General features: G+C 47.6%; 2 protein-coding genes across 6 annotated transcripts in view; one reads left to right on the plus strand and one right to left on the minus strand.

Annotated features, from left to right (window-relative positions):
- The window catches only part of STX3 (syntaxin 3), a 50292-nt gene extending 46873 nt beyond the window's left edge, over positions 1-3419 (plus strand). Inside the window, exons 11-12 of one of the 4 annotated variants that reach the window (XR_003791493.1) lie at positions 2764-2861; positions 3392-3419. The gene's annotated coding sequence lies outside the window, so the exon portion shown is untranslated. Of the gene's footprint in view, positions 1-273; positions 538-2763; positions 2862-3391 lie in introns of those variants that run through there. The other 3 variants (XM_029208590.1, XM_029208588.1, XM_029208589.1) reach the window with 3 other exon arrangements.
- A 1944-nt stretch (positions 3420-5363) lies between these two features.
- MRPL16 (mitochondrial ribosomal protein L16) lies at positions 5364-9309 on the minus strand. 2 transcript variants are annotated; one of them, XM_029209580.1, is made up of 4 exons: positions 9138-9308; positions 8717-8782; positions 6884-8272; positions 5364-6064 (listed from the first exon to the last, which is right to left on the minus strand). In XM_029209580.1, the coding sequence occupies exons 3-4, from the start codon at positions 7073-7075 to the stop codon at positions 5579-5581; spliced, it is 678 nt and encodes a 225-aa protein (XP_029065413.1). In that variant the 5' UTR covers positions 7076-8272; positions 8717-8782; positions 9138-9308; the 3' UTR covers positions 5364-5578. The 2 variants fall into 2 exon arrangements, with proteins under 2 accessions (XP_029065413.1, XP_029065412.1); XM_029209579.1 differs by having other exon boundaries at positions 5388-6064; positions 6884-7032; positions 9138-9309.
- Between the last annotated feature and the right edge of the window lie 241 nt (positions 9310-9550).

A 9550-nucleotide genomic window follows, 5' to 3' on the forward strand; every position in this document is an offset into this window, starting at 1 on the left:
GCCAGTAAGCTTCTGAAACTTGTATTCGAAAGGTGTTGATGGGAGCCCCACAGACAGAACAGGTGTTCTCCACCAGCGATGGTGCCTCTCTTCCCATAAGTCCTTCCACGGTGACGCGACAGCCCCTGGGAAGGGCTGTAAGAGGCCCAGGGATTTTCCTATTTTTTTGCCTCTTGTAACAGGGCTTTTTGTTTCTTGAACGGGGGGGTATTTAATTCCAGGCCCTGTCGTGGGTTTGTGCTGAGTTTTCTTTCCATTGTTCTCTCTCTGCAGCTGTTTCTGATCTCTCCTCTCCACCTTCTAGGTGTGTGGCTTGTGGCCGAGTCTTACTGTTGCTCCCCGCCGCCGCCCTGGGCGCTGACCAGCTCCTCCTCCCCCTGCCTCTTGTAGAGCCCATTTCACCCCAGCCTGGTGTGGCCGCCCTTGTCTTCAGATGGGAACGGAGTGTGAATGGCCTTCCTGAGAGAGAGTGGGACCTGTTCCCTTGTTTTCTTGTAACCACCCTTGGACCTGACCCAGCAAACAATCTAGCCCAGGAGAAATCTAAACTACTGATGCAGCCCTGAGAACCTTCTCCTGCCCCACCAACTCTGAAGCACCTTCTCCTGGACCGTAGGAACTGCCCCAGCTTCTCCTTCTCCCCTCTGATGTGTCAAATTATGCCCCGCACCTTGGAGAACCTACCTGAGACCTCCCCAAGGTGCTGTATTTTCTACCTCATGGAGTGTTCTTCTCCCCAAAATCGCAGTGTGTTTTTGGGGGGGCGGGGTGGGGATATCTTTAACAAAGCAAGGGGATTCTTCCAAGTTGGGCAACAGTAAGGCTTGGACCTGCGTCTTCTACCTGGCAGGATCCCAGTCCTCGTGGTGCGTCCTCCCTGTCCTGAAAGTAGGAGGGACTGGCAGAGGTCGTTCTGGTCTTGGAAGCTGACTTCTTGTTTGAAATTCAGCCTCAAATTAAGCTCTTAGTGTGTTCCGCTCGATGGCCAACTCCATCTCTGTCTATGTTGCACTCCCGCATGTTGACTCAAGGAGGCGCTGCCACGAGGCAGTCATCTGCGGTTACCGTCTGTAAAGGCTGGGGTATATGGAGTAACTGTTTCCGTGTCTCAGTCTTGGGAACTGGCTGTTTACTGTTAGAGTGATGCTTTGTGAAGCCATTGCCTTGAGGCCCAGAATAACCAGGCACTAAAATTAGGCCAGGGATGAGGTGCTTGAGTCTCAGGCTCTGGGAATGTTTCAGGCTGGGGCGAGTATAAGTATTCAGTCATTTCACGTGTTCCAAGTGTATTTTTATAATCGTGTGTGTGAGATGTATGTACATATATGTATGTGTCTCTCAGGAAGTAGGAAACTGGAAATGAGGTTATTATAACCTCAAAAAAATAACTTGAGCTAGGCTAAAAATTAGGTAAGAGACATTTGCTTACCTGCAAATGAATCATAGTAGAAATGTGATCTTCATCGGGGAAACCTGCTGTTTTCTGCACAAGCGCTCAGAGAATCACAGATTGTTGGGGCGAGGACTAACTTGATCCCCATTAGGTTTTTAGCAGACAGAAGGTGGGACGAGCTCGACACCTCTCCCCACTTGCTGCCTGGGCTAGGCTTGTCCTGAGAACGTCCCACAGCAATCTGGTACCGTTCATGTGACCTTTGGGACGTCCTGTCTTCAGGGCGGAGTCAGCTCGGGGAGGCCGGGGTCTACTTAGCAGCTGTTCCTGCTCCCAGATTAATGAGCTTCATAGATGCTTTGTCGCCCCCACTTGTCATGGAGCAAAGAAAAGCCAGGAAATGTTTAAGTGTAGTGACCGTGCTGAGCCAGTGTGAGCCCCTTAGATCCCCTGCGGGTCTCTGCCAGCCTCCCGGATTGATATTTCACCTTTGACTTCAATGCCTTCTAGGACAGGGCGAGCACCCTAACCCAGGCATGGTCCATTGGCTTCCTCTGCAAAGGAATGATTACTCCTAATCATTGCCCAGCACTTGGACAGAGCCAAGGGGACACCCTCTTGCCTATGGCTGTGATGTCCAACAGGCCTGGCTCCGGCAACGAGGGCAGACAAGCTTCAATCACAGACAGATCTTTGCTCTCCTGAGATTGAGGCCTGGGGCTTATAGTTCAGAACACAAGTGAAGGGATTTTTGTTCTTTCTTTGTACTTTTTTTTAAATGTAAACTTGATTATTTTTATTGCTAATTTAAAAATAAATGACTTTATTTGATTGTGAAACAGTTCTGGCTCGATGTCCCTGTAAAACACTTGGTGGCTGCCACCATGTGGTGACTTTTGTTTAGGTTTCGGAAAGGGGTTAAAATTTTTTCTAACCATGTGCTACATCAGATGGATCAAAAGTTCTAATTTTTGAAAATGGTTTAACTCTCACAGAGTGCAGTGTAACTGTATTTGAGTCCTAGATTTCAAGGGAATCCCCACCACCCCCCCCGCCCCGCAAAAGACTTCAGCTGACTCACTGAGAGTATCTGGCTCTGGGGGGAAGTGGCGTAAATCTGATATGCGGGCAGCTGGAAGACAGAACAACATACGAAACATCCTCTGAGCTTGCTGTTGATCTGATGTTTGCATCTCTCGCCGAGAAGTAACATTTCTCTTAGTACCCTGGGTTCTAGAAGCCAGATCCATCTCCCTTTACCTTCACATCTGCTTCCATGCCCAGACCCACCCTCGTCTCCCTTCCTCTGGAACCCTCTCTGCAGTGACACTGTTTCTCACGTGCTTTCCTTTTCTTGTCTGGATGAGCAGAAGAAGATCATGATCGTGATCTGCTGTGTCATCCTTGCGATCATCTTAGCTTCTACTATTGGGGGCATATTTGCCTGAAAAAACACAAAACAAAACAGGTGAGCCATCTGTGGGGAGGGTCAGGTCTGTTTTCGCTCAAGACGCTTGTATCCTGAGGGCTTTGGTTGTCACCAGGTGCCTTAATCTGTGTGGGACTGGGGGCTGGAATGAAGGTTGGAGAAAACCAAGAAAAATGTGTGAAGAGGGAGTTGGTAGGGAATAGGTAGATGGGGAGACAGAAGGTGGCAGTCTGTCCCGTACGCAGGTCTGGTAGCAGAGTGTTTTGTTCAGAATGCTTTGCATAAGGGTGTTGATTTCCTGTAGTGAAATCTGGGCATTGGCATGTGGGAACGGCAGAGGAGAAAGAATTCATTATTGCATTAGAAGCACCCTGAACTCTCTGGAAGAGGGCCACACAGGGAGCCCAAAGTAAATATCAATAAAATTTTCCCCTTATGAGGTTAGGACAGGTTTTTGCAGCCTTGTGAGTAGTCCCTTACCGCTGTAGACAGGCTTGGTGATCCTAGCCCCACACGTTTTGCTGTATAATCTATGATTTTTTTCCCTCCGTTTTTGTTACCCCCTTCAGTCCTCACAGATGGATCCTCACCTGGCATTTTCAATTCTTCTTCCACCTCTGTGGTGCCATCCCTTCTCCGCTGCAGATTCCTCCAAAGCTCTTCTTTCCATTATGAAACCTCTTAGGACATAGGACCTCAACCACCTACCCGTTAGAAGTTACGCAAAAGGAGATTTACAGAAATACGGACTTGGGTGGCAGGCAGGGGTGAAGGAACAGGGAGTACAGCACTGTGTCGCAGGTTAGGAGGATGGTTAAAGGAGGAGACTGCAGGGTAGAGCAGAAAGCATGGGTACCTGTTTAGGAAATAAACTTGGAGCCAGAGCCCACGCTGACGTTATGGCTGAAGCACACCCGCTCATCAGGATCTGATTTTAACTGCCGGGAGTCAGTCAGGACCAGGGCACTTGTTACTTCTGCTCTTCCAGCTCTAGGTCTCACCTTTGACCAACGCTCTGTCTCCTTCCTTCTTCAGGGTCCAACATTCTCCGGGGTGATTGTCTAGCGATAGGCCCCAGGCACGTCTCCCTCGCTGCTGTGTCCCCAGTGCTTAGCACAATGCCTGCCGCTTATAGCTGCTCAAGAATCTGTTGACTTTATCTGAAATTAAGCTCTGATCTCTGCTATGGCCGAGTCCTTGGACTTGCCTCTTAAACGCTTTAAGGCATCAGTGGGAAATGGTCTGTGTCACAGGCTGTGTAGAAATGCCTGGGAATGGTCGATCCACCCACACAGAAGCACAGCAGGCCCCACTTTCACAACATACACTTTAAAGTCCTTTTTTTACGGGAGGTGGTGATAAGAGTTCTGTCAATGGCCTCTTACTTTGCAGAGATGGCTGGCCCCAGGATTGTGGTTCAGTAATTAAACGGGGACCCCAAAAGAAACACGTTATGCTGTGATTGAACACCCAACAGTCACAAATACCATGCTCTGTGAACCCTAACAAAGAAGAGGTGACAAAGTTAGGTCAGAAAAACGAGGCTGTCACTCACACCCCTTCTCACTGATTCACGTTGCCAGCTGAAACTGGCTTTGTTGGCCAGCAACTTGTGTACAAGAAACTGTTCCAAACACTGTCCCCAATTCAAGGTTCAGGTGTGTTCTAATGCAATTTAGTGATTAGTTATAGTACAAGAGGTTCACTAAAAATATATTAAAAATCACGGTATACAATTCTCAAGGACCACACAACTGCTTAAATTTGTACTTTTGAAAGTAAATTATTTTCTTTGCCGGAGGTCTTACTTTTTAAGAAAGTGGGATTTAAAAAATTGACATTTTAGTCAGTGTGCTGTTTTCTGCCCACTTTCAAAGCAAATGGTTTAATATTTTTCCTATCAATCTGTATTTCCTTTGGTTTGAATACAGGATAGAAACCATTGCTGGCTAGCTCTGAAGAAATAGATGAATTTTGTTAAAGGCAAACAGGGAGCTGGAACCATGGGGTTTGAATCACCCAGGGCCCTTGTTCATTCAACAGTAAGATTTGAGTGCTGTGTGGCACCCTGCACTGTGCTAGGACCTGTAGGGACACAGATATAGAGGCAAATACCCCCCATCTCCAGAGGGTTTCAGGCCTAGGAAAGACCACACAATTCAGGTTTTGTTTCTATCAGTTCCTTTTGGTAAAAGGCAAGGGTATGTCTGTTGCCGTATTGTCCAACATCCCCCCTTCTAAGATTGAGAGAAGATGGGTAGCTGGGCATAAATAAATACGTTGAATCAATTAACCTATGTACTGTTGTTTTCTTTGCTTTTCCAAAAACATTAAAAGTCTGTAACTAGTAAAATGTCATAGAAACTAGCTCCTTAAGTGTGTATATATAAAAGGCAGTACAGACATTAAGTCGGACTTGAATCAGAGGTGGGAGATGCAAACGTTTGCTTCAGCCTTGAAGACATTTATCTTATAGCCGGGGAGAATCAGAGCTCCTAACAGTCAGTCAGGCCTGGTTCTTAATCATTTAAGGGAATTAGTGACCAGTGAGAAGTTACGTCATCGTGAGGTGATGCTCAAACTTTATTTAATATAAATACAGTGCACTTAAAAAACCTGACAGATGACGTACAGCTTTTCAGAAAGCATCTACTCATATGCTGCTCCTTGGTTATGACATCAGAGCTACCCAAAGACTTGAAGGACTGGCTGAGGGGAATAAACAGCCTGTGTCCGTCTCCTGCTTACAGTCCTCACTACACACGCTCAGGCATGTAGAACTTGCCCCAGTATCGCCCCTTATGGGTCAGGTCGTAGGGGCTCAGCACTTTCCGTAACCCCAGCATGTTGGCAGTGACAATGCGCTCAAAGGTCCAGGGGTTTTGGTTGTTCCGTTCTCGTTCTTCTTGATCTTTCCACATCTTCTCTAGAGTCTCACGGCTCACGGCCTTCGCGGGGAAGGGCAACTTGTGGGCAACCTGGTTGAGGAAACCCCGTACCTCTTGGAATTCGCAACGCCCGCCCATCTCTACTATGAGGCGGCCAGCCTTCACAGGGGTCACGTAGTGGTCGATGGCACCTTTGCCGCCCCCCATGCGCTGTCCCATACTCTTGCGGGTGATGGGCTTGAAAGGGGCTGGTACTCGCCATAAGGCAAACATGTTCTTGGGGTCCATAGACCGGTTGATTGTCAGGCGCATCATTTCAAAATGCCCCCAATGGAGGTAACCGCCACCCAGTGCCTAAAAGTAAATGGAAGAATTAGAAACATATGGGGATTTAGATAGCCTTCATGGGATCTATCATGTCTCTTCTTTTATGGTAACTGCGGCTTCAAATATAAGTTCTAGTAAGTACCATGGAGGAAAAGCCTAGGGTACAGTAATAAACGGGAACAAGGGTGGACCCGCTTCAATGGATAGCCAGGGAAGACCTCTTGGAGGAGGTGACCTTTATAGCTGCGGCCAGAATGGAACGAACCAGCCAAGGGGAAACAGATGAGTGTTAGGAATGGCACATGCGAAGGCTTTGGCGCAGCAAGTGGCTTGGTGAGTCTGGGCAGAAGCCAGTGTGGCCGGAGTAGAGAGAGGAATGGGGAACAGACTGAGTGCTGAGAGGCTGGCAGGGGCTGATGGTGCAGGCTGTGGGAATCGGACGTTAAAACATCACTCTGGCTGCCTGATGGGAACTAAATCCTTTTCCATAGCCTTTTGTGTGGGTACTGACGTCAAGTCTTCACAGAAGCTACTTGATGAGTAAGGAAACGTCTGTCCCATGTACTAAAACATGGATAGTTTTATTTTGACCAGAGGCTTGAGAAAATCTCATGGTCTAACTATGGGGTAAGTTAGGTACCCTCTTCCTTCTGCTTTTACATTATTTTCACTCTACGTAAAACAAAAAACATTTGTGACTTAATGCTCACTGGGTCCTGCTCACCAGTTTAAAGAGCAGCTAGTGGCAGTTCTAGTAAAACCTGTGGAGGAAGAGATGAGAATGAACTCAAGGAGTCTATTTTAATCCCTGGCTTCCGTCCTATAGCCGCTTGATGCTGGACTCACCAAGATCGCAAAACTGCCTTCAGTGAACTCAGTGGCTTCAGTGGAAGGTCCCCTTATGTCACTCAGGTTTTTAGGCTCTCTTCTCACTTTTGGCACAAGTGGTACCCTTTCAACAAACCTAAGCTTGGGCTTTTCAGGAATGGAAACATCTAAAAGGAGCACAGACAACCAAGAGTAAGTCAAACCACACATCTCAAAGGATTCATTTTCTTCCTAGAAAGATTTACAACAATCAGGTCAAAGTCTTAAAGTTACCACTCAACAACAATTCCAAAAGTGTGTTAGGTTTATCCTGTGGATGCTTTTCACGGACACTGGAATCTTCTGGTTACGACAGTGGCTGATGCAAATGTTTCTGAACCTTTTAAGAGAGCAGAGTTTTAACCTTCAAACCAAAATGCTTTTTTAAAATGCCTACTCTGTACCTAACACTGAAAAAGGGACTGTTAGAGAAGGTACAAAGATGTGAGAGTGTCACAAAATAACACTAGGTAACATTTGTGTGTGTGTGTGAATGTTTACTAAGTGCTGGAATTGAGCTGAATGCTTTACATGCATTATCTCATGTAATCTTTAAAACAACTTGATAGCCTTGGTATCTTTCAGGGCTTCCTTTTTAGTATTTTTAAACCTGTAAAAGTTTAACACACATGTATCAAAGGGCCCCATAAAAAAATGTGAATTACCACAAAGTGAACACACAGACATACCCACATAACATCTACATCAAGAAACAGAACATTAGGCAGGTGGTATTTTTAATCCATTTTATAGAAGAGGAACTTCAGCCCTAGAGACATTTTATAATTTGGTTCGGGTCATCCAGTCAAAACAGAAAAGCTAGACACTATGTCACTTAAGAAAAAATACCACACTGCCTCTCTGATAAGAGGCAGTGGAAAGGATACTATATTGTACATCAAAATACCTAAAAAGTTCTCCTGCTCTGCCACATTCTTGTTGGGAAACTTACAACCTAATACTCCTTTGGTCAGTGCTCTTTCCTTTATATATACAGGGGCTTTTCACGCTGAGGCCCGTACTACAATGTGGTTGCTGGGTGAGGGGCCAGACATGCTACGTCTTTATCATGTCTGACGTTTTGACAATATGGAAAAAAAAAATTAACTTGTAAGTCATCTAAAGTATTTCTATAGTAAAACAAGCATGGCTCTGTGATGGAGTCCAATATAAAACAGGAGACTTTAAGGGCTACAGAAACTGCCCCCTGCCATTTCTATATGTAGCTACACAGAAACTTAGTAATGCTTTCTCTTGCCTCCACGGCCATATGTACTCCAGTGCATGTAGTAGTTTCACAATTATGTGTAGAAGATAAGGCCCTCAGAGGTCAAGGCCGCTTTCATTTTTTTTGAGATTTCCAATATACTAAAAAAAAAAAAAAGGTAAGTTAGATATACCGAATTGTGGCTTACCTTAATTGTTTATATTAACAAATTAATGCTTTTCACATAATATTGTTACTGACTGCACATGTGTAACCTCATTTGGAGAAAACATCAAAAGTCTCAATTGAGGCCAGTTAGGTTTAGCTGAGTGGGCAGCTGTGGGCCACGCACCAGTGGTAGGCCATATGGGAGATATCCCATGACAGGTTGGCTCCCTAAAAGCAGGAGCCTTTTTGAGTCTCTTGTTCTTTGATATCTCTCTAGCGTTTAGAACACTGCCTGGCATACGGTATGTTTTCCATACATAATTACTGAATGGGTGAATGGGGATAGGGGGCACAAGAACACGCCTACTCTTTACCTATCCTCTGCTGGGTTCCATCACAGAAAAGGCTTACAAACAGGAAAACGGATAAGCTCTCACCTTCAAAAGTGGGCACCGGGAGCAGCGTCTTTAGGCCAGCGCTGGCGGGCGGCGCTGCCCAAGAATCTACAAAGACAGATCAAGTTAAACGACGAAGGCCAGGGCTTGGTACACTCTGGGCCAAATATGCTCCTGACAGAGGTGTCCCGTGGGTTTGGGACGTGGGTTCCACTAAAGGGGCTCACAGGCACTGCCCCCCGCCCCCAAAGGACAAGCCGGGGACTCTGGGCGCCGATCCCCAGGTTGCACGAACGCTGTTGACCCTTTTGCACGAATCTTATGGCGGGAGGGGCGGCAGCAAAGGGCAGCCCCTTCCCCGTGCTTCCGCAGCCGTGCGCAGTCTTGGGACTGTGCGAGATACCCGATGCGGGGAAGGGGTGTGGAGAGAGGCAAGGCCTGGGGGGATCAGGGGACTTCTGACCTAACAAAGGCGCCCGCAGGACGGGCGCGCGGGCGCGAGCCAGCAGCCGCCACATGGTCACGCGCGTGCGGTCGCGTCGGGCTCCCCACGGCGACCGCAGCGAACACTTCGACGCGGGCACGGATCGCGGCACTCTCGAGACACGCCGGAACCGGCTCCGGCTCCCACCTGGTCGGGCCGGAAGTTGCGTTCGCGCCGGTCCCCCCTGCAGTGAGGGCGGGTGGAAGCGGAAGAAACTGGAGCCTCGGAACCTGGGTTCCGCCCTGGTGTGTGCGGGTCCCGCCCCGCGTTCTTTCTGGGGTCTCTCCGGAGATGAGGGCGGCAGGGCGGGGGCTTCTCTCCCCGAAGTACCATGCTGAGAAAGCCTGGGTTCATATGGCAAGTTGGTTCCTTACAATTCACTACGTTACGCC

Source organism: Monodon monoceros, unplaced genomic scaffold, assembly GCF_005190385.1.
Source record: "Monodon monoceros isolate NGI ecotype Baffin Bay Population unplaced genomic scaffold, NGI_Narwhal_1 Super_Scaffold_7, whole genome shotgun sequence".
Lineage (NCBI taxonomy): Eukaryota > Metazoa > Chordata > Mammalia > Artiodactyla > Monodontidae > Monodon > Monodon monoceros.

What these genes read in the sequence shown, in the direction of transcription:
- MRPL16 (XM_029209579.1), bottom strand. Translation starts at nt 9,192, where the DNA reads ATGTGGCGGCTGCTGGCTCGCGCCCGCGCGCCCGTCCTGCGGGCGCCT. An exon ending in CCTGCGGGCGCCTTTGTTAG is followed by an intron (nt 8,783 to 9,137) that starts GTCAGAAGTCCC and finishes CTGTCTTTGTAG; the next exon opens with ATTCTTGGGCAGCGCCGCCC. An exon ending in CCCGGTGCCCACTTTTGAAG is followed by an intron (nt 7,033 to 8,716) that starts GTGAGAGCTTAT and finishes TGCTCCTTTTAG; the next exon opens with ATGTTTCCATTCCTGAAAAG.